The sequence below is a fragment of the Chionomys nivalis genome, chromosome 18 (genome assembly GCF_950005125.1).
Source record: "Chionomys nivalis chromosome 18, mChiNiv1.1, whole genome shotgun sequence".
NCBI lineage: Eukaryota > Metazoa > Chordata > Mammalia > Rodentia > Cricetidae > Chionomys > Chionomys nivalis.
In genome coordinates this window covers 38,059,809-38,084,002 of record NC_080103.1, presented here as the reverse complement: position 1 = coordinate 38,084,002, position 24,194 = coordinate 38,059,809, and the positions used below count along the sequence as shown (strand labels likewise).

At 43.5% G+C, this 24,194-nt stretch overlaps 1 protein-coding gene across 2 annotated transcripts in view; it reads left to right on the top strand.

The window, feature by feature from the left end:
- The window catches only part of Alpk1 (alpha kinase 1), a 92,089-nt gene extending 89,621 nt beyond the window's left edge, over window positions 1-2,468 (top strand). For both annotated transcript variants that reach the window (XM_057793869.1, XM_057793868.1), the window contains one exon: window positions 401-2,468. In XM_057793869.1, coding sequence (XP_057649852.1) covers window positions 401-600 — 200 coding nt within the window. In that variant the 3' untranslated portion in view covers window positions 601-2,468. The remainder of the gene's footprint in view (window positions 1-400) is intronic.
- Window positions 2,469-24,194: the final 21,726 nt, after the last annotated feature.

The following is a 24,194-nucleotide window of genomic DNA, read 5'->3' as shown; positions in this document are numbered from 1 at the left end:
AAGTATGGGATAAGCAAGGTAATATAGGACTTAGTGAATGAGGCCTAAAGAAGTTTGTAAATCCAGAGATAAATGCTCAGCATTGATATTTTAATAATTATTCTAAGTGAACTTTATGCTTTACAAGTCTGTGAATATTCATGATTGCAGCATGTAATACATGACACACGTAACAATGTAGTATTCAGCTTTCTCCTTTAAATTAATAATTAGGATGTGCATGTCATATTCCTTGGCAGAACTTACTAAATATAAACCCCAGGATGATCAAGTTTTCCATGTATCTCTTTAAGCGTGCATGTATGTGTGCACCTGCGTGTAAGCTTGCACGGGTGTGCATGTGTTTATGTGCTGACATTTCTGGTGCACGTGGTGTTCAGACGTATCCATTCTCTTTTAGGTTGGGTGACTGGCAATGGAAAAGGCCTCATCTATCTTACAGACCCTCAGATTCACTCAGTCGATCAGAAAGATGTCACTACAAATTTTGGAAAGCGAGGGATATTTTACTTCTTTAATAACCAGCACGCAAGATGTAATGAAATATGTCACCGTCTTTCTCTGACTAGACCTTCCCTAGAGAAACCAAGTAACCTGTAGGCTGTAGGTTGGCAGCTTGACAGCACTTCAGGAGCCAAGCATCAAATCTGCCTTCCCCAGGGCGCACAGCATGGCGTGATTGATCCTTTCAGCCCTTGACTTACAAGAGGATTTGGAAATGTATGATTCCAGCCATTGACTTACAAGAAGAATTGGAAAACGTCAGTTCCAGGCCTACACTTACTTGCCAGGACAAGATTCTGCAGACCTTGCTCCCTCTGACACGGGAACATGTCAAGGACTATACTGCATTGTATATGATGTATAGTTGTATATGATGTTGGAGGTCCTGACTTGTATGGTGAAGACAACATATAGGATAAAAAACTCGGCTGAAAATAAACTTCCGTCGTTTAAGTCATTGTGATTTGGGTTTGGAGGGGGTTGTTTTGCGTGTGTGTGTGTGTGTGTGTGTGTGTGTGTGTGTATGTGTGTTTTTTTTTTGTTTGTTTGTTTATTTGGAGGATCTTGGTTATTATCTGTTATGCTTGACAGTATTGCTGTTTTCCTACTAACCTGAGAGTTCTGTGTACATTTAAAAAGCTCAGACTTAGCTAGGCAGTGGTGGTGCATGCCTTTAATTGCAGCACGCGGGAGGCAGAGTCAGGCAGATCTCAGTGAGTTCGAGACCAGCCTGGTCTAAAAAAAAATCAAGTTTCAAGACAGTCAGAAATGTTACACAGAGAAACCCTGTCTCTAAAAACAAATAAAATAAAAAGCTCAGACTCTTCTGATAAGACACCAATTTTTGTTTTTCTTTTGACATTTTACTTTTTATAAAACTGTTTTCCACAAAGATTTTTTTTATTGAGATGAATTCACCAATCTTTATTTCATGTTTGTGTGTGATACCAGATAACTATGTGTTCTGGCTTCCTTTCCAATTCTTCCATGTTTCTATCTAGTGCATTCCTGTCGATGAGAGATGACGGAAGAATGATCATGTACCCCGTGGTCACCACAGCCCATTCTTTCCCCATAGCTTTTCTGCACATGAGATCAGTAGTTTTAGTTCCTGCTGGAAGAACTGTACAAAGGGAGGGCTGAAAATGCCTCAGGGCTACCACCCACATTTGGGGTATGTCTTCCCACTTGAGTTAACATAATCTAAAAACTCCCTCCTGGATATGCTCAGAGGTTTGTCTCCTAGATGAGTCTGCATCGTGTCAAACTGACCCATCTGTTGGGAGCAGTGAGACTCCAGATCCTGAATTTCTTGTAATCCAATGATCCGAGTGCCTACAGCTGCTCTAAGCACGAGACCTTCAGGAGTTCCTGATGGCAGGAGAGTGGTTTCTGGTGGGCTTGGCTGGGGCGTGGCTATCTCTATATAATCTGCCCCTGAACACAATAAAGGCGGCATTCTTGGGGAATTCAAGGATGACCCGTGTCGCTGTCTCTCTGTGTGTGTTTGTGAATTTTAACCTCCAGCCCCCTTGCCTGAAGCTCGCGAACTGGGTACCAGCGCACAGAGAGCAGACACGGGGGTGTGGTGCGCGGCACCTACCCTAGATTTGAGTGGGATAGTTACTTTCATTTGTCGTTGGTTGGTTAGGGATGACATTTGTTTCCATCTCCCCAGGAAAGTCACAGGGAAGTGGCTAAGGAAATACCATCTTGTCCTGACTCGGTTTCATATCTGCATAAACACTGCTCAGCTCTCTACCCACCAACAGTTACAGCTGACTTGGCAACACTTTTGACATCCCCATGACCTTGACCATGGTCCCGATGTACTGACCTTACTAAAATAACTGAAGAAGGTACAAGTCAAGAATAAGTGTCATGGTATGTCTGAAATAATTACTATGTCCTGCCAGAAACCAAGGTTGCTCTGGCCCTCCTCTAACACTGATGTGAGTTATGCTCTTGTGAGTTTTGCCCTGAGCTTCAACCCCAAAATACTTTCATTCATGTGTCCGTTCTTGGTCACCAACTAATAAAAGGATGCACATACTTTTAACTGGCTGAATCAGCATGGTTGCCTGTGTCTTTCTCATGTGGATTCTGACGACACGAGAATCATGGAGGGGGAAAGGACAAAACCCTGCATATTTGGTCATATGTGCAATCTAAATTTAAACACATGTGTGATGTGAATGCAGAAGAGACACTTGGGGAGAGAAGTGATGGGAAAGGCCAGTGTAGGGGGAGAGGATATGAGCATATGAAGATGTCATAATAGGGTCAGCAATATGGCTCAGCAGATAAAAACGCTGTGCAAGCCTGTGGCCTGAGTTCAAACTCCAGAGCGTACCAAAGGGTGGAAGGAAAGAGCCAACTCCTGAAAGATGTCCACTGGCCTCCACACATCTGCAGCATTCTCATGCCCGCTCACACACACACACACACACACACATCAGTCATAAAAATATTTTTTAAAATGTTAAAGAAAATCTCATAATGAAGTCCGTTGTTTTGTATGTTAGCTGGAAATTAACTCTTCAACTTTCTTGTGAAAAACATCTTACCCAAGAGCCGTTATTCTCCCAGGCCCCATTGCAACCCATGGCAGCCTATTTAAGCTCCCCAGATAACTGGATAGCTGTTGTTGTTCAGCCTGCACCAATGCTAATCTAAGATTGGACCATATTATCCACACTGGAGCTGAATGCTAAATGACTTTCTATTATTTACCTAATACTGTCACTAGCACAAGTATTTCCTAGTCATAAGGGCTTAAAAACTGCATTCATTAACTACCTTGAGTTTCTGTAGGTCGGAAATCGGAGTTGGTTTAGCTAGGAGTCTGTTAGGTGGCTATGGGGAGTCAGAGGGAGCTGTAGTCAGCAGGACCTGGAATCTGCATCCACTGTCTCTGGGCAGAGGGTCAGTGGCCTTGGTTCCTCCTCCTCCTCTTCCATAGGACCTGACAGTTTGCTTCCGGCTAGGTGAGAAATCCAGCAACCAGCCAGGCAGTAACCACAGTGCCTGTAACACCTCACCCTGGAAGTGACATAATCACTTGCTATGTGCTGTCCTAGGACAGTGTGGGGAGGGCGAAAGGGCAGGTTGGGAATCTCCGGGGGCCTTAGGGACGTGGCTAAATGCCTCGCCAGGGTACACTGGGCCTGCAGGGTCTTCATTTCCTAGCACATTTTTATTGCATTTTTATTAGAGCGTCTTCTTAAACAACCAATGCTTGGCTCACTTTTGCTTAAGTAAGGGGATGGAGACTAAGGAAAGGAGGGAGCTGTCAGAGATGTGTGTGTGTGTGTGTGTGTGTGTGTGTGTGTGTGTGTGTCTTGTTCAGTGATGGCCATGGCTCCCTTCTTGTCTCAAAGATAAGAAGCAATAGGCAGTATCTGGGCCACTGGACTTAAAAAAAAAGACTCTGCAGCTAGAACGAAATTAAAATTCAGAATTTTCTCAATCCGACCCTTATTTTATACAGAAACCTAGTTTGCTAGTCTTTAAAACTGTCCGGATTCCTTCTCCATCTTTTAACGCATCCCACTATCCGTCAGACGAACACTAAGAATTCAAGGAAGTCTTTGGCAAGCTCTACTATCATTTTCCTAATTTGGGCGAACTTTGATTTTTATTCTCTCACTTAGTGAGTGTGCAGAATTTTGTCTTAAAACTTGAGTTTCAGGAGTTAAGTTCAACTTAAGAATATTTAGTCTTTACCGCTTCAGAGATGAGAACTACCAGGCTGGCAGTACTGACTTTAGCATTCCTGACTTTAATGGGGCCATTGTTCTGAAGAAAGTGTTTGCTCTGTATTATTTGGATATACAGACAACGTCCTCAGCCTGAACAGTTCCGTAGAAACTAGGTGTAACACGTTAAAAAAAAAAAAAAAAACGAGAGAATGAAAGAGAAAAGAAATCTCTTTATTATGGTGCATAAGCCTCCAGTGCGCCGAAGCTCTGCAGCTGCACGGGAGAGAAAATGCATTCAGAAATATAATGCAAGTGTGAATAATCCTCTCTCGAATGCTGCTTGCAAACTGCACCGGCTTTGTCAGGTGAACTTGAACCGGGCCATCAGCTTTGCCCCGGTTCCCACTGCACACTCTTGTCTGTCACCCCAGGGCATTCACCATCTTGACTGTTGTATAAAGGGAACAAGCCATCCATCACTGAGCCAGGGAGTCACTTTCTCATAGAAAAGCAAAATCGGCATGTGACAGTACTCGGCCCGAGTGTTTCACAGATTAAAATGATACATGGCGACTCACGTGTTCCTAGGAAGATTAAGTCGGTTATCTTGTTCCAAAGCCCAGACAAAAGAATCCCCCTCCAGCAGTTAAGTGGTAGTTTCACAGGAGCTGAAACCCCTCGCCCGGACTACTAGGTGGTAAGGCAGAGAATGTGCAAAAAGAGAAAAAGAATGTTATTCTACGGCTAAGCGCCGTCTCTGTTCCCTGCGTGTGCAAACACAAAGAGAAATCCAGTTTGAAAGGGGAGCTGTGAAATCTTTGTACAAGTCTTCGCCGCTGAAGATGCCAACTTGATTACCGGAGATGGACACACAATTTATTGTCTGATTGCCGCCACGATTGATTTAAATTTGGCGAAATAAACGAGCAGCCGTTGGCCCCCAGGCAGTGGACTTCATCAGAGGAAGTTACAGATCTGTCATCCGCAGTGTCCAGTTATCGAGGCTGCTGTTCTATTGTCCCGGCCACACACTAATCACATTTTCAATAAATCTCTTACAGCCACACGCTCATAGTGAGAGGCGAGGCTTATAACCTTAATCTCACAAGGCAGAGGCAAATAAGTGTGGTACACAAAGTATTATTTTTACATAATCAAATACGTGGCTGTTACTCTTGCTCTCAGGAAAAATTTTCAAAAGCAAGAAGACAAATTACTTATCAAAGTGTTTTGTGTCACGACAAACAGTTGTAGCAGTGAAAATGCACAGCACAAGAAAAGGCCATTTCTTTCCGATGAAATACGTTTAACTAAAAAGATTTCTCAAGTTTAGTTTGTATCCTACCTTTAAATCTTACCAGAAATAGTACTGATTAAAAGGAATTCTGGGTTTTCTTCTGGGTCTCGTCATTTCAGGCAACACCATTTTAAAATTTTTCTCTATTATTATATTTTTAAAGTATAGTTTTCTATTCATAGAGATTTCAAGTCAAAGAATATGCTAATTTGTGATTTTTCACCTGTTTTCATCTCTACTCTGTGAAATATATACAGAGTATACACACATACAGCATACTATATGAGTGTGTCTATGTTTAAGTATATCGTATGATCGAGAGTCAGCCTTGGACTTCATGTATTTTCTCTGTTACAGACACTCATGAGATTTAAACTCTTTTCCCTACACAAATCACCAAAAATGAAAGGGGCTGTTTAAACACTTTTGTTAGACATTTGCCATGGTCTTTCCACAAAACAGAAGAACACACAGCGACTGGCTTTGAGGGGCCATGTTCCCAACAAGATTTCAATAGGGAACATTCTCTCTGGACTCAGCACCTGGATTGTGGGCTGTGTTCCCTTGGGCTGGGCAGCAATCACGGAGCCACCTGCAGCAGAGAGGATGGAAGATGGGAGCCAGGAGCCTCTGGCCAGCTGTATCCTTCCCCAGCCTCCAGGGCGAGTTCATGCAGAGAGCCTGGCTGGGCCCACACACAAGCATCCGTGTGCCAGCCTCGGTCTCATCCTAGACAAGTTAACAAGATCTGTCAATGGGGAAGAGCACGAAAATGGGCTCAGAGCATGAAAGCCTGGAAGCTTTGGAAATGTGGCATATGCAAAGACTCAAAACTGCAAAATGTCCTGACAAAAGCGGTTGCAAATGCTTAGGGCGTACAGACAGTGAGAACAGTCTGAAATCGGGCTGTCTAGTCAGAGCTCTACAAGCTGCTGACCGGCGACATCAGCTGTGAGTGAGACCTGAGAGATCTGAGCTCGTCCCCTGCTTTCTGTCTTCTCTCTACTCCACAGTGCCCTGCTTTCCTATCTGAGTTAAGCTGGGATTCTGCCAACCACCGAAAAGGCTTTCCTAAGCATCTTCAGATGTCACTATGTACAAGGGGGAATTACACTCAGCTCCCAGTTGGGAGAGGGCATAGTGCAGGCGATCAGAAAAACTGTTGTTAAGATCCAACCGATGTGGGTCAACAACTTTTTTATGTGTAGTGGTTAAATCACAGTGAATGACCACAGGACAGACCGTTTTAAATTGTCCAAGATGTCAAAAGACTGTCTTCATGTTCTTAAACGTTTGATTAAAATATAACTCAGGACGGAGAGGTCCTTTGGTGGGAACTGAGCACACTGGCCCTTTGGTTTGTATTAACCTTCACCCCTTTAATCATTTTTGAAGATTTGCCCAAAAGGGTCCAATTACAAACATTTTCCAACTAAGTATGCATCTCAAATGCTTAAAAGACAAACTTAAAAGATGTCAAAGGAAAGGTGATATCTTTATAGCCACTCATTTTAACAGTCATTTCAATAATCAAGAAAATGATGTTTTCAGTGAATATTATTCTAGCTTGGTCGTGCCAATATCATGCAATCGCTAAAGGAGAGCCGGATGAGGGGTTGCTTATTTATCGCAGTGTCTTCTATTGGAAGGATGATTTTTCCATTTTCCTTTTGACCATGCAAAATAATTCGAGTAATTTCCTTAGTCATAGGTAAATCAAAATCTTATCAAAAGTGCTAAGACTAAGAATGCCAGAGGAACTCAAGTCTAGATTCAAACTGGTAAGATTTTTGAATATTTATTGTTTTATTTTTAATTATGAGTATATATTTTCAACTACTGAGCCTAAGATTGGTTTTCAAACTGTTTTAAAATTCTGCCTGTGGATGGCTGTTTCTCAGTTGTCACCGTTTCTCTGAGTGCGTGGTCCTCAGTATTGGGGAATGACTCTTGTCGTCACTCCTAGCAGGTGGGACTCCAGAAACACATGAAAAGACACACCCAAAGGTGCTTTCTAGAACAGACTTCCAGGACAATAGATGAGATGCTGTGCTCATGGCAGAGCTTCTGATGCACTGGTCTCCCTGGGTGCTAGAACGCTCCAGAGGCTTAGAGGTAGAACCATGGGAAATCCTAGGCTCTCAACCGCACCACCGCTGCAAAGTGATGACGGCACTGCCTCACTTCAACCACTTAGGAGCACTCTGTTACTGACTTGTTTAGAATTTTCATGCAATATCCTCTGGATTGCATCTTCCTTGCTGTGCAAGTTTCCTAAGGGAATAAATTGGTGAAGATCTGATGGTGTAACTTGCCCTCTTGGTATGAGTCTAGTTGATGCAGGCATCACTAGGCACAGTATCTTTTTCTCACCTCAATAAACAAAGAGTTAAATCAGAGAGTCATCTGGTTCCCTGCCTTCCCTTTTCTCACACCCATGTTCTATAACTTTTCTCCTTTTTCCTTCACCGAGACTAAAAAAATAAAAAAAAAATTAGTAAACAAATACTTGCACTCTGAAATAATTCCTGGAGCTGCATGTCCTCGCCAGTCCTTCCCTCTGCACGGTGGCTGGGGAACTTCAGTTGGCGATCAGGTCCATTCTCAGTGCTTACAGGAACGTTCGGGCCTCCGTGGAGGGCAGTGTTGAGGAAATTAGATAGAAATGCATCTAAATTTGACACTCATAAGCAAATTGGTCCCAGTTAAGTCCTCTTGGTCACTTGGAGCCTTGGTGTCCCCACATATAAGAGGTTTGTTTTTGTGTTGTTGTTTTTAAGACCCACCTTGGGGACACTGCTGTAACAGTTAGAAATAACGTCTGTGAAGGACTTTGCACAGAGTCACATTTTGGTTGGTTTTCAAAAAAGGACCAGGTGTTGTTTTTCTTTTGTTTGGATGCAACTGCAGATATGAACATAGAACTCGGTGTATACCAAGTAAACACCTCACTCTGATCTACACCTTAAGCCCCAAGAAAGGCATTTTGATGTCAGCATTACCCTACCTCTTTCCCCAATGTAGTTTTGTTAAATTCACTTACCCAAGAGTACTTAACTCTTCGGGTGGAATACTGCATAGCTGGAGTTCCAGATACTCTGGACTGAGGCAAGAAGATCAAAATACCCAGGATAGCTCAAACAATCCTGAGCAATGAAGGAACTGGTGGGCATATCACAACTCCAGAGTCTGGGTTACACTACAGAGCTATAATAATAAAACAGACTCTAGTAGAGGCATTTAAAAAATAAGACATAGTGATCATTGGAATAGAATAGAGGACCAGGTCATAAATCCACACACTTATAGATACTTCATGTTTGACCACGAGACCAAATCACACACCAGAGAAAAGACGGCCTCTCTAATAAATGATGTTGATAAAAATACTGATAAAAGAGATACATGTAAAGGGAAGAAACAAGATCCTTATCTATGGTTGTATACAAAACTCAACTACAATGGATTAAGGACCTCGGCCTAACACCTGATACCCTAAATCTGAAAGTAGAGAACTTAGGTGATAAGTTTGAGCTCTTTGTCACAAGAAAAGTCTTTCTGAACAAGGCCCTGGTAGTATACAAATTAAGACCAACAATTGACAGATGGGACCACAGTAAAACTAAAAATTTTGATTATCACAAAGAACACCATAAGTCAGGTGTAGAAGCAGCCTATGGAATGGGGAAAAAGCTTTATCAGAAAGAACTCAAAAACCTAAAGATCAAAACAACAAAAATAAAGCCTAAATGACCCACTGAGAAACAGGGCATGGAGCTAAACAGAATCTTGAACATCTCTATTCATCAGAGAAATGCAAATTAAAACTGCTTTGAGATTTGTCTCTTTTTTGTTTGCTTGTTTTGTTTTTTTGTTTGTTTGTTTGTTTGTTTAAGATAGAGTTTCTCTGTGTAGCCTTGTCTGTCCAGGAATTCAGTTTGTAGATCAGCTGGCTTCAAACTCAACGAGATCCATCTGCCTCTGACTCCTGAGTGCTGGGATTAAAGGTGTGCTCCACCACACCACCCGTCATACTTTGAGGTTTCTTACCTCAGTCAGGAGGGCCAAGATCAAAACAAAATAAAACCAAACAAAAAGATAACCAAGGCTGTTAGCGATTGGTGGGGGAACACTCATTCACTGCTGGTGGGAGTGCAAACTGGTACAGCCCCTGTAGAAATCAATGTGGAAGTTCCTCCAAAAGATGCAAATAGACCTACAAGATCCAGCTATCCCACTCTGGGGCATATGCCCAAAGGCTTCTATATCTTATTACAGGGATACCCGCTCATTCATATTCATTGGTATTCCATTCATAATAGCCAGGAAATGGAAACAGCCTAGAAGTCTATCAACTAAAGAATGGATAATGGAAAAAAATGACACATTTGAAGAATGGTATGCTATTCAACTGTTAAGAAAAAATGAAATTTCTGGGTTAATTTATGGAACCAGAAACAATCATTCTGAGTAAGGTAACCCTTACTCAGATTTAAAAAAAAAAATTACCATGTTTTCTTTCATATGTGAATGTTAGCTTTTTAACTTTAGATATGAATGTTTCTTTTGAAATGTCCACAAAAGTTAGGTAGCTAGTAAGGGATCAGAAATGGGGGATCTTTCAAAGAAGGGAGAAATATAATGAAGTATTAAAAATAGAGGGAAAGGATTAAATTGTGTGGGGGTGGGAAGAAAGGGTAGAGAAGAAAATATGGGGAGGAATTAACAAATACTAAAGACCTTTGGAAAAAAACACATATAAATCTACTACTGTTGAAGATATGTAGAAAAATATAAGTGGAGTTACCCTATAATGGGGGACAGTACCCCCAACTAGACATCACATACTCACTACTAAATAAATAAATAAAAAACCAGGAAGGGGTTACTTTCTTTCCAGTTGTTTGTGAGTAAGGTTCCCGTAGACTCACAAACATTGCAGCCCATTACCAATGCTCTGATTAACCTTCAGAAGTTGATGGTAGGAACTTAGTGCTGAATAAATCACATGTTTGAGTCATAGAACGTGGAGAAATCAAGCTTGACCTTACCTGGGAGCTTCATCCCACCAGCAGTTCTAGAAGGTGCAATGCACGCTGCCAGAGGAAAAATTATTAATAATACCTACCCAGTTATGAATCCTGAGAATTACAATAACAAACTCCCTGGAAAAAATATGCCCGCTTGTGCAATAGTGGCACAAATGTTGTGGGTGTAACCAATCACTTTTTTTTTTATTGAATTTAAGGCTCATTCACAAGATGAAACTTGACACTGTCAATTAAACCAAGAACCTGAGGCGAGACAGGCCATGGGCACTATGGGAAAGCCTACTAAGATTACTCTGCTGAATGATTCCTAGTGATTAACTGCTATTCCCATAGAACAGTGCATTTCCAAACCCTCATCAGAGAAGCTTCTTCCTGCAGTAGATGGTAGTTAACACAGAGGCCCACAGCCGGACAACATGCAAAGAATAAGAGTCAGAGACATTCTCAGCTCTAAATGGTGCGTCGACGTCACGTCCCTGTCCTCGTGGCTCAGGGGTCTATGAGAAGAAGAATTGTGACAGTCACCTTAGGCGTAAGGTGGCAGATGACTCCAAGGTAGCGGTATTTTCCAGACACAACAGGGAAGATGCTAATATGAACTCACAGTGATTGTGACAGCATGCACAAGCCTTGTACAAATTCAAACCGGGCAGAATCCCAGCATAGAAGGGAGAAGTCGGGAGGAAGTTCCAACCCTAACAGCTGAGCTGTTGGCATTTTGTAGCTGCTTAGAGAAGAAACGTCATTTTTCTTTAGTGATCCGACACGTCGTAGACTCTTACACTCCAGACCAGGTCCCAGGTCCCAGAGGAGTCAGGCAACACAAGTTGGACTGGATGGGGTTTGTTGTTGTTTTTTGTTTCGGTTTGGTTTGGTTTGGTTTCTCTTAAAGTGACAGAGAAGAGGATAGAACATGAAGCTGGGTGAGTACTGAGACTGGGGAGGATCTGGGAGGAATTGGGAAAAGGATGTTAATACAGTCAAAATATATTGTATGGAATTCTCACAGAAGTAGTAAGCGTATTGTTTTAAAAGCTAGTCTAATATCAGCAAGGGCACCTGGATCTCCCTACATGTTCTCAAGCATGATTCTCTCCTTCCGTAACTTTCCAGCTTGGTCTCTGGGTCGAATCCCACCCTCTCAGGGAAGCAGAGCAGCTCCCTCCCAACTGTCTCCCTGTGCTTGCATCAGCCTGCAAAACTGTCTTCAAGGAGACCTATGACTTCTCTGTCTGTCTGTCTGTCTGTCTGTCTCTCTCTCTCTCTGTCTCTATCATAATTAGTTGTTTCTGCACACACACCCTCCCCCCATTAGATTATGAACACGTAAAACCAGAGGCCGTGAATTCATTTTGGCAACCCCTGTGCCTAGCCTGGCACTTCTTTGTTAAAAAGGCCTCGCCTCGGTGAATGAAAGAATTAAATCATTAAAAATCACAAGATTAATTAAGAGTATGAGTTTATGATTGGTCCATTGTGGGCCAACTCTCAGTGTAACCAGTGTTTAGCACCGGGCCTTGAACGCCGCACCGCACGTGTTTCACGAATGTTTGTGAGATGCATGAATAAATGATGGCAGGTGAAAAATCTCTTAATTAGATCCAGAGGGTCCTCTCTATTTGTAAATCCAAATAAGAAAGGCATTCTTGGAGCCTGGAAAAGCTGTGTCCAAGCCCACAGCTTTGTTTCAGAAAAGACTTATCTGAATGATAATGACTGTGGAAAAGGGATTGGCTCCTGTGTAGACGGGTGGGGAGGGGCGCTCTTTTTGTTTGTTTGTTGAGTTTTGTCTGGGTTTCTAACAAAGCCAAAATGCTGGAACCCACGCCCCATCGCCTACAGAGACCTGTCCTTCTTCCGGGCTGTGGGAGTTTCTAGCGCGCATTTCACTAAAATTAAGTCATCTGTGGCACACGGATCAAAACTGGGCAAAGTAATAGACTAATGTTACGCCACTGTGGGTTTATGCCATTGTTTGTAGCTCCGCAAGCCACACACCCGAAGCCTTGAGGGCCATCTGCTCTCCACTCTGGAGATGTGATGTCATTATCTCTAGGAGTACTCTACTGCTGTGTTGCCAAAATGGCCTGAACCCCAGTCTTCTAGGACAATTAATACAGTCTGCTAAACTTTATTATGTACCATGCCTTCAATGAAACACAGACATATATCTGTGGGAGGACAGGATCTCATTGTGTAGCCCTGGCTGGATGGAACTTCCTGTGTACTCCAGGCTGATCTCAAACTCCCAGAGATCCACCTGCCTCTGCCTCCCGAGTGATGAGATAAATCATGCCCAAGTGTGGCTTTTTTTAAAATTTTATCTGTGTATGGGCTTAAACCACGCATGCATGTGTGTGTATTCAACATGTACATATGTGTATGCAGCAATGACCATACATGTGTGTTGTATATGTGCCTGTGGTTAGCATTTAGTACACACACGTGTGTATACTTGTGCGTGTGCATACAAGTACAGATGGGGGCCAGTATTCACACTAGATGCCCCAGATTTCGGAAGGTCAGCTAGTTCAGCTAGTCAACTTGCCCTGTAAATCCCCTGTCTCTGTCTTTAAGTGTTAGGACTACGGAGAGGCTACTAAACCTGTTCAGGTGGGTGTTGTGGATCAAACTCAGGTCAACACATTTGCAAAGCAAGTGTTGAAGCATAGGTTATTTTTTAAAATATTTAGTAACCATCAAGCATAGCTTTCTTCACATTTTATGAGTTTAAAATGTGTCTTCTACTTAATATGCAAGGCATCTAAAGACTGAGAGTCCATGACGAAGTTAAAAGAGGTGCTTAATTTTCCTATGCCAAGATGGTATACCTATTTCCTCTCTCTTCCCTGAATAACTCGGGATTATTCGTCATGATCCTTGCCCAGTGGTAAGGAGAAAATTAACTGTAAGGATCAGAAAGAACACATAGAAGTTGCTAGAATACCACCTAGCCCAGAATGGATGCTCTAGACTTAGTGGTAGTTTTATCAGTGTTGTTACTGTTTGTCCACCATATTTTCATCCCCTCAACCAGCAGAAGCACAGTGGTCCACGCTATATTTAACTGAAAACTTGTTCCATGTGGTTTGGAGAATGACTTGCAATAACAATGACTTCTGTTCTGAGTGACTGAGCTTGTTAAACCTACAGCAAGCCGAAATAAAAGAATAACATGTGTTTATATGTGTATGTGTGTGTGTGCACATATGTGCAGCACACGTGTCATGGCACACAGGTGGAGGGCAGAAGGTTCCTTGGGTCGACCTCGGGTAGTCAGGTCTGGAGGAAGACACCTTTATCAGCAGAGCCATCTCACCCAATGTGAATAATCTTGAAAATATTAGCTGGAAGAAGAGAAAGCAGGATATGATTCTACTCCTATGAGCTCCCTAGGGAAGGCAGCTTTGTGAAGAAAACACATGTTTCCAGGAGGCAGGAGTGGTATGGGACTGTTGCTTGGTGGGCACAAAATCTCTGAGATGACAAGCAAGCTCTGGAAGTGGACGGCAGTGCAGATTGCATAGCATCAGGAACGCAGCTAATTCTCTTAGTTGCTCTTAAAAACACTAAGATAAAGTTCGTTTTAGGATTCTTTCATCACAGCACAAGAGTAATACGTGTTTAGGGTTGAATAGTATCAAACAAATGATAGCTGCCGATCTTGAAAGAAGAATGATCTTCTCGCCTCGCAGTTATCGATTGCCAGTAGCTCCTCGATTATGGTGAGGCCTCATGAGCTCCTCCTCCCCCATGGACGCTGGAACTTTGGCTGTCCTGACCTTGTGTAGACGTTGTGTGAGCAAGCCCAGAAGTAGAGTCCCTACCTCTTCTCCACCTCTTCTTCCCTGATGTTCCCTGAGCCTCAGCAGAGTGTGTATGTATGTGGTGTGTGTGTGTGTGCGTGTGTGTTAAAGATGTCTTACTTAAAACTGAGTATTCAGCTACTTGCTCTCAGCACTGGGACCACTTATGAGCTCCTGTGTTGACTAGGCTCCACTGCAAAAGAAAGCTCCTCAAGCAGAGGTTAACAGCAGCCCAGGCCCTATGGATATCAGTATTTAGAAGGCAGTTTGACAGCATGATCACTAAGCAAGAAAACAAGATTATATTCTACCCTAGGGCCTATGACCTTTCCAGCCATGGGCTTTGGACCAGGTTTGCTTCTGCATCCCTAGGACTCTAGGGAGGAGTTTTCTCCAAAGGAATAGGCCTCAGATACAACCAGAAAGTGATTTTTATCCTTTAAGGGTCATGCCACTACTGAACCAGTGGGCCCGCCTTCCCTGACAGGTTAGTATTGTAGCACGCAGGCTTCAGTCCTTGGTGAGATAGACCAATGATGACTTCTCCCCTCCATCAGCCTACCTGCCTCCAGGAACCACAGAAGCTAGCCATCAGGGAAGGTGTTTCTTGATGGTTTGAGACTGACTCTTGACGTTCTGTAGTTAAAGTATGGGTGTTTTTTCAATAAGAGTCTAACCATGTTGCTGTGGTAGGCAATCAAAAGCAATGATTTACCAGCCTGGTCTACAAGTGCTAGTTCCAGGACAGGAACCAAAAGCTACAGAGAAACCCTGTCTTGAAAAATCCAAAAAAAAAAAAAAAAAAAAAAGCAATGATTTAGCCTGTGCTGTCTGGGAGAGCTTCAGGGCCTCCCTGACCAATGAATGACTCGTAAGGAGACAGCCCATGTCTGGCACTGTGATTTTTGTTTAATAATCTATGTGTGCTGTTTGTTTTATCTCTGTCAACTTGACCCAAGCTAGAGCCATCTGTGAAGATGAAACATCAGTTGAGGAATTGCCTCTGTCAGGTTGGCCTGTAGGCAAATGTGTGGGGAGATTTCCATGATTAATGATTGAGATGTGTGTCTGATATGTGAGAGAGAGGCCCACTGTGGGTGGTGTCTTCCTGGGTTATATAAGAAAGCTAACTGAGCAAGCTCGGGGGAACAAACCAGGAAGGAGTGTTCTTTCTCTGGTTTAGTTCCTGCCTGCAATTCTTTTTCCATTTTCCCTCAGTGACATTTGTTTGTTTTTTGAAGCAGGGTTTCTCTATATAACAGTCCTAGCTGTCCTGGAACTAGCTCTTGTAGACCAGGCTAGCCTTGAACTCACAGAGATCTGCCTGCCTCTACCTCTCAAGTGCTGGGATTAAAAGCGTGCGCCACCACCATCTAGCTCTTTTCATTTGTAAACATGTTAGGTGTTCATTTGTTTTGAGTTGGTCTCCAACTTATGACCTCAGTCTTCACACTTCATCCTCCTGAGTATCTGGGACTTATTTTAGTCAAGTTCGGCTTCATCCAGCTCTAACACACGTGCGTTTTGAACCTCTACTCTGTGGGAGCATTTACTTGAATCCTGGAACCAGCGGCATTAAACAGCGCACACGTGGGTAAACACAAGCTTGTCCTCCTGAAGTTTACATTTTAATGAAAGGAGACAACACAAACTAAGTAAGTCAGAGAGTATGCTTGTGGATGATAATGTCTGAAAAGTGACACAGGGTGGTGGCACACGTCTTTAATCCAGCACTCTGGAGGCGGATCTCTGAGAGTTCAAGGCCAGCCTGGTCCACAGAGCAAGTTCCAAGACAGGCTCCAAAGTTACACAGACAAACCCTGTCTCAAAAACAAAGAAGAAAAAGAAAAATGAGTATTGTCGGGTATAACCAAAACAACATACCTCTGACATGGGGAAAGAATGAAAGCTGAATATCATTCTATACATTGCCTCTGACTGAATTAATGTTTCTTAGAAGCTGGTAAGCTCTTAAAGGGAACCATGAGAAAAGTAGGCTTGCTTAATAAAAGATTTTGCTTTTATAACTTACGGTGAAGTTCAGGGAAAGGCGGCACACTTTGTTAGTTCACAGTTCTAAGCTGGCGCTCGAGGAACACTGGCACAGAGAAGGGAAAATCCCAGAGCCGTTTCCTCTGGGTCTTTCAGATTTCACAGCTTCCCCTCTGCTCTCCAGCCAAGGCCACCCTCTCCCTCTTCAACACACCAGCCCGTCACGTTAATAAGAACTGATCTGTAAATAGCGTCCCCTCACCCCATCTCCACCACCCCACCCCACCCCCCCTTTGGCCAGGCTCCTACTTTTCGGCTCAATGGCACAGATGCAGCTTTGAGATGACGGGACCAGGCAGCTATTAGCAGCAAATCCAGTGCGGGAAATTAATGAAGGGGATAGCTAATAAAAGACAGCTCAGGACAGCCAGACTAACTTGCTCGGAGCAGTAATTAACTTTCTTTTCCCCCCTTTTAGCTCATGAAGGTAAATATGCCGTCGGCACTCGTCCAGTCTAGCTCTTCCTTATTAAAAAAGAGCAGAGCTTTTCATGAGGAGCCGAGACTTAATCTGTTTCCCCCCCAAGAAGAGCAATTTTCAATGACTGTGTGATGGGCTTACAGATCCATGCTGCCTAAATCAAGAAACACCTGTGAGGATCAGAGAGAGAGAGAGAGAGAGAGAGAGAGAGAGAGAGAGAGAGAGAGAGAGAGAGAGGAGGCGGGATGAGGGATGAGGGAGGTGAGTCTCCAAATGAAAGAAAACATCCTCCCCCCTCCACCTGGAATCAGCTTAAAGAGACACCTCCCCATCCCAGCCCCCAGCCCCTGAAATACTTGATTTCTCTGATTTCTCTTCGAGGGTAGGTGGTACAGGGCAAGTCAGATGTCAGTGACACACCTTAATACAGCTTGAAGGATACTTCTGTTGGCTCTCCTCACGCTTGTATCTTTCATTTTAATACATTTGTATTGATCATTGCTATCAGCACGGGGATGCATGTGTTTATAGCCATTTTGTAGCTTCTGTTTTTCCCTTGTGGTTTTTTTGTGGATTCCAGGGACTGAACTGGGGTCTCCAGGCTTATGCAACTAGGGCATTTGCCTGCTGGGCCTTCTCCCTCGCCCCTGGTTTTCACTTTTAAAGAGACAGCCAGAAAAAGTGTTAAGGAGAGTGTGTAAGATGGTACATGCCTTTAATCCCCACACTCCAGAAGGAGAAGCAGTCAGATCTCTATGCTTTTGAGGTTAATCCAGTCATCAGTCATCAATATGGGCTCCTTGGGAAATAAAACCTTTCTGAAAACAGAGGCTGGTGTAGCATGTGCTTAGCATGTGCAAGGGTCTAAATTCAGTCTGCAACGTGCACACACATATATGCACATGCACACACACGCGCATGTGCACACACACAAATCTTTCAAAAGATAAATTAAAATGTTAGGTTTTGTTTAGTAAAATTTCTCTGTTTTATGGAAAGACTGAAAATCTTCTGACTTGAATCTTTGGGAAACCCACTTCTGATCATAAATATTTGGCTAATTTTTTTTTTTTGCTTGTTTGTTTTGTTTCTTTTGTTTTTTCAAGACAGGGTTTCTTTCTGTAGCTTTTTGGAGCCTGTCCTGGAGTTAACTCTTGAAGACCAAACTCAAACTCACAGAGATCTGCCTGCCTCTGCCTCCCGAGTGCTGGGATACTGTGGGACAATGGTCTTGTGCCCTGTAAAGATTTGTCACTTGTATTGGTTTAATAAAACACTGATTGGCCAGTAGCCAGGTAGGGAGAATTCTGGGAAGAGGAAAGGCTCAGTCTGAAGTCCTCACCCAGATGTAGAGGAAGCAAAATGAGAATGCCTCCCTGATAAAAGGTACAAAGCCACATGGCTGACAAAGATAAGAAATATGGGTTAAGATATAAGAGTTAGTTAATAAGAAGCCTGAGCTACTAAGCCAACCAGTTTATAATTAATGTAGGCATCTATGTGTTTCTTTGGGACTGAATGGCTGAGGACCCGGCAGGGCAGAAACCTCTGTCAATACTAGGAGTAAAGGCGTGTGCCACCACTGCCAGTTATATTTGGTTAATTTTAGGCCTACCAGACACAGAGTCTCTCAATAACTGGAAAGACTATGAGCTAGGCCTCTTGAGTTTATGAACTTTGGATTCCCCCAAATGGAAAAACAAAACAAATAACAGCAAAACTAAACAAAGAAGTTTCACCACATATGCTAAGTTAGTGAAATCATTACAGCCCTTCGGTTTAGTATGTGGTTTAGTGGCAGTTAACCATACTATCCCCTTTTAGGCTTCATTATCTCAGTGAATTTTATCCATGTACCCCAAGATCAATCTACTCTTCCAACTGCCCGCCAGCCCTATAAAACTGTCTTGGACCCTTTCTAGAACAAATGAGACAAACCGTAGTTACCTGTGGTAGTTTGAATATAATTGGCCCTCATAATCTCATAGGGAGTAGCACTCTTAGAAGGTCTGGCTTTTTGGGAGTGTGTGTGACCATCTTGAAAAAAGTGTGCCACTTTGGAGGGGGGCTTTGAGGCTTCCTATGCTCAGGATACTGCCCAGTGTCTCATTTGACTACATGTTGCCTGCAAGATGCAGGACTCTCAGCTACTCCTCCAGCACGCCACCATGCTCCCCATCATGATGATAAGGAACTGAACCTCTCAAACTGTAAACAAGTCACTTCAATTAAATAGTTTCCTTTTTAATAAGTGCCATGCTCCAGGTGTCTCTTCACAGCAATAGACACCCTAACTAAGACACAACCGACAGGACTCTTTCAGGGGTAGATGCCGTCCTTAAGGAGGGCCGACAACAATGGGAGCCTTTGATGAGCTACTACGCAAAGGTGAGATTGGCCCCATGGAATCCATCAGGACTGGTTGTGGTGAGGGGTGTGATTTTTTGTTGTTGTTGTTTTTGTTTTTTTGTTTTGTTTTTTTTTTAATATTTATTTATTATGCATACAATATTCTGTCTGTGTGTATGTCTGCAGGCCAGAAGAGGGCACCAGACCTTATTACAGATGGTTGTGAGCCACCATGTGGTTGCCGGGAATTGAACTCAGGACCTTTGGAAGAGCAGGCAATGCTCTTAACCACTGAGCCATCTCTCCAGCCCTAAGGGGTGTGATTTTACACACACTTCCACACCAGTGATGTGAAAATGTGAAGCTTAGTAAACTGGGAGAAAAAACAGTACCTTTCATGCTTCGAAAGTAAGATCGTTTTGTTATATGAAATATATCAATGCTATCAAACTCACAGGAGCATAAAGTAAAATAACAGTTGCCAGGAGCTGGGGGGAAGGAGACACGTCATGGAGAGCTACAGTTCAGTAGGTATAAAGTTCAGGTTTTCCAGATATAAAATGTTATTCTAGAAATCTGTAAAAAGTTGTACCATTTGTATAATAACGTGATACACTTAGCACTAGTGAATTATACTGCACACTCAAAAACTGTTGATTAACTTATTTTTATTTATGTGTATATGTGTTTGTCTGTATATATGTATGTGTTCTATTTTTGTGCCTGGTACTTACATGTTGCAAGGAGGCCACTTGTTGGTTCCCAGCTGCTCAGCCGCAAAATAATCACACAGAAACTGTATTAATTAAATCACTGCTTGGCCTATTAGCTCTAGCTTCTTATTGGCTAACTCTTACATCTTAATTTAACCCATCTCCATTAATCTGTGCATCGCCACAAGGCTGTGGCTTACTGGATAAAGTTCCGTCTTTGCATCTGTCTCCAGCAAGGGCTACATGGCTTCTCTCTCTCCGCCTTCCTTCTCCCAGCATTCTGTTTAGTTTTCCCTGCCTACCTCTATTTCCTGTGCAGGCCCAAGACAGTTTCTTAATTGACCAATGGTATTAACCACAGCATACAAAGGGGAATCCCACATCACTCACAGAAGCCAGAAGAGGGAATTGGATCTCCCAGGGCTGGAGCTGTAGGCTATTGTGAACTGCTGGGAACCGAACCTTGGTTTTCTGTAAGAGCAGTATGTACTCCTAATCATTGACCCAAATCTCCAGCCCAATATGTTTGGAATGATGAGTCATCAAGATGACTCAGTGGGTAAAGGGTGCTTGCCACACAAACCTAATGGCCTCAGGATGAACCTGCTGGTATCCATGCAAGAGTAGAAAGGAAGAAACAACTCCAAAAACTGGCCATCACACACGCACTGTGGTACATATGTCCACACATACATACCAAGCATACAGACACAACAACAACAACAATAATTTTTAAATAAATGGAAGAAAACTAGTAAGTCATCTGATGCTATAGATTCTTAAGGCTCAGATACACCTGAGTGGTATATACCACCTTGTTTAAGGATACTTGGTCTTGTGTTTGTATTGTGGTTTAGTTTTTCTAAGATAAGGCCTCACGATTTAGCCTAGGCTAGCCTTTAAATCAAGATTTTCTCTGTCCGTGTTGGAATTATAGGTATGTGCCATTCCACCAAGCACAGCTTTAATGCTCCTTTTGGATTTGAAAACAATTCTCTAGAATTTGAAGGTATGTTACAGATAAAAGGGGTGAGCAAGAAGCTCAAGGAACAAGTGCTCTCTGAAAAGTGGTAACATCAAGGTCAGAATGATCCTGGGCAGAGTTTCACTCATTTTCCACTCACTCACATACCTCGTTGCTGAGATAAGAAGAGGATGGTATTGAAAAACAAAAATGTATTAAGATGTCTATTATTTGGTAAAATAAAGAAACGTCCTTGTCTACCTAGCAAACTCTCACTAGCCGTTCTGCAGCAGCTTGCTTTTCCAGGGCTTGTAGGCAGTGCTAACTTAATGCTCGGGAGTTAGGCAATATCCACAGAGCACGGAGCCAGTGAGCGCTGTGTAGGTCAGGGAGGCACCACTGACCTGTGCGATCCGGCTGCACCTGCTGGAGCACATAACAACTGTGTCCTGAAAAAGAAATGCTTGGGCATCTAGAAAGGAAATCCCCCCTTCCCGGTGCTGGAGAGCAGATGAGTCTAAAGTATCTGAGCATGCAGCCAAGGAGCCTGGAAACCCTTTTCCAATTAGTTTCATACAGAAAGATAAGAGTGAATTTCTTGTTAGCCAAAGAAGTCTGGTGAAGCCTTCTATATCTAATGGAAGCGATGGGGCTCCGTTGCAGATGCTGTCAAGGGCTCCACTGGAAATCTGTGCTGCGCACGTGTCTATTGTTAACTAACAGACATCATCTAAAGTCACCCCCCCTCCTAAATCAAAAGGAGCACTGGTCTTGAACAGAGGCCTGAGGGGGAGCATTACTGTTTCACCCGTACAATGTTTCTTCCTTATCTGCCTTCAAGCTAGAGGCATGGAAATTTTGAAAGTAGAGAAAAAGAAATGTGGCTAATTTAGATACATTTGATTTAAAACACAGGTGTGGGCCATATTCTAGGTACTTTGGTGGTAGGAGAAGCACAGATGCATCAATACCACATTCCTCTCAAGTTGGTGCCTAGCCATCCTGCTCCAAAGCTTCCTAGACGTGTTTGAGGCTTTTCTACATCTGACTTATTTCCGAAAATGATTGGTAAAATAAAGCAAGAAATAATTGATTTATGTCCTGACGTTGCTTCAGTCTTGTATTGGTTTGAATGGGTGTTTCAGTAGATGCAATAGGTTGTGGAAAACACAAACAAAAATAATTCTTCATTTTTCATTGCTTCAATGCACAGTGAGATTGATGTATTACAGGGAAAAATAACGGCAAGCTATAGGATCCCTCCTTTGTCCCAATGGCACTGGTTTGGCTTCTTTCTGCTATTCTTATGCCAAGGAGGCAATAAACCCCCTTGGGAGTCACAGAGACGCCTGCAGTGCCCTGCCAAAATACAATACACAAAAGGATCATAAACGCGTTTGAAAAGGAAGATGACCTCTTTGTCACATAGAATTAAGCTTTACTGCAAGCTGCTGCCATGGAAACCAGCTCTCCGTTCTCACTTTCAAGATTCCTGTTCCCCTTTTCTACGGAGTTTCACGCTTTTCGTTTGTTTCTACATCAAATACAATCAAGAGATCTGGGTTCTTTGCTCCGCTGTTTAACGTCTCCAGGCATGCTTCCAGGTAGAGAGCAAAGGGGACTGAAAATGGAAATGAGGGTATGAGGATAAGCGGGCAAGGTGAAGAGGGAGGGACAAACGGGACAGGGCGGCTTCGTTAGAAAGGGAGGGGCCTTGTGAACAACTGGGTGATGGAGTCCACCAGGGATCTCCAGTCCTTTTGCAAAGACCACCTACAATGGGAACAGCTTCCCTTCCTGGCGTGTGTCTAGAAATGGCGTTAACTCTTTGGTCTTCTTTTCTGAAGTTCGGTGTACTCTACGTCCGACAGCAGTCCCTAAGCCAGATCCCAAGGACACGCTTCCATCTGGAAGAACCAATCGAGAAACCCAGCCTTTCTTTCTTCTAATGTGTATTGACTTTGTTTTTTTCTTTTAAAAGTATATACAAAGAAAGCCAAACGCTTACACAGTTACGGCCTTGAAAAGGAAAAAGAAAAAAAATCGGAGGGTAAGTAGCGCGCAGGTGAGCGGACCACAGCTGAAGCTTTGGGATCCAAAGCGGGTGGACCACCTGAAGAATAACCCGGTGAAAAGGCTGGGAAAAGAAGCCGACCCTGGCGGTGAGGGTGTTCCCAGGGTCCGGCTGCTTTCTGAGATCCTTGTTGTACGTAGACTGAGCCTGAACCCGGTCCTAGGAGCTCTGCATGAATAATCCAAGCCTAAAAAGTAAGAGATCGCAAGCCCAACCCTCCCCACCACTCCCTCCCACCCCCGCCTCGGACCTTGGTACCGGGAGGAGGAAAAGTCATTTGATTACAGAGCAAGCACCATCAGGAAACTTTCCCACCCGGCCACCTTGCAGTAGGAATAATAATAACTCCACACACAGGCCTTGGCGTTCTGCTTTCCAGATGACGGGTTCTCTCTTATCCTGGGAAAGGCACCCGCTAAAATTGCCCCAAAACTGCGCCCCCCACCTTCAGATTGCACCCCGGGACTGGATCTCTACTCTGATCCAGATCTCCCATCTAGATGAACTCGGTCCATTTTGGCTGGATAAATCAAACTGGGAAAATCAAACACCGAAGTGGGGTGGGGTGGGGTGGGAATTGCAGAAAGACACACCACAGCAGACCTTGCCTCTTCTGGTCCCTGGGGACCCCTGTGGTGACCCTCGCCAAGCCACGTGGGACGGTCTGAATCCAGGCGCACCCCGCCCCCACCTCAAGAGCCTTGGAAAACAAACTCCGGAGGACAATGAACTCCAAAGCGCCAGAGAGGGATGAGAACGTTCATCTCTCACACACGCACACACTTTGGACATTCCTTAAGTTTAATCATTAAAGTAGACCCTTTTAAAGGGGAGGCAGAGGCTTAACGTTGCTGTTAGTGACGGTCTGCCCCACACGCTCACCGCGGAATGAAAGAGAGATCTGGACCCAGCTTTGTTGCTTCACTCCCAATAGCAGACTTGGGGGACACCAAACCTCTGATTTCTGGCCACATCAAAGCACTGATTATGCAAATACCCATTTTTAGTAAGAATAAAAGAAACGGAGGGGGAATTATTTATCACACAATGAACCCCCTGCCAGGGCGGGGAAACAATAGATCAGACCAGATAGCCCCTCTAGCCCCAGGCTTGGGGAGCAGGAAGGGAGGGGTGCTGCAGCCCTCACGTTTTATTGGCCTAACCTAATTTCACTAATTCTCTTTTCACACATTTCTTTTGCTGATTCGCAGGCCAGGACTTTCACGCTCATGGGAGCTCCCACCACTCACCGATTCAAGGGC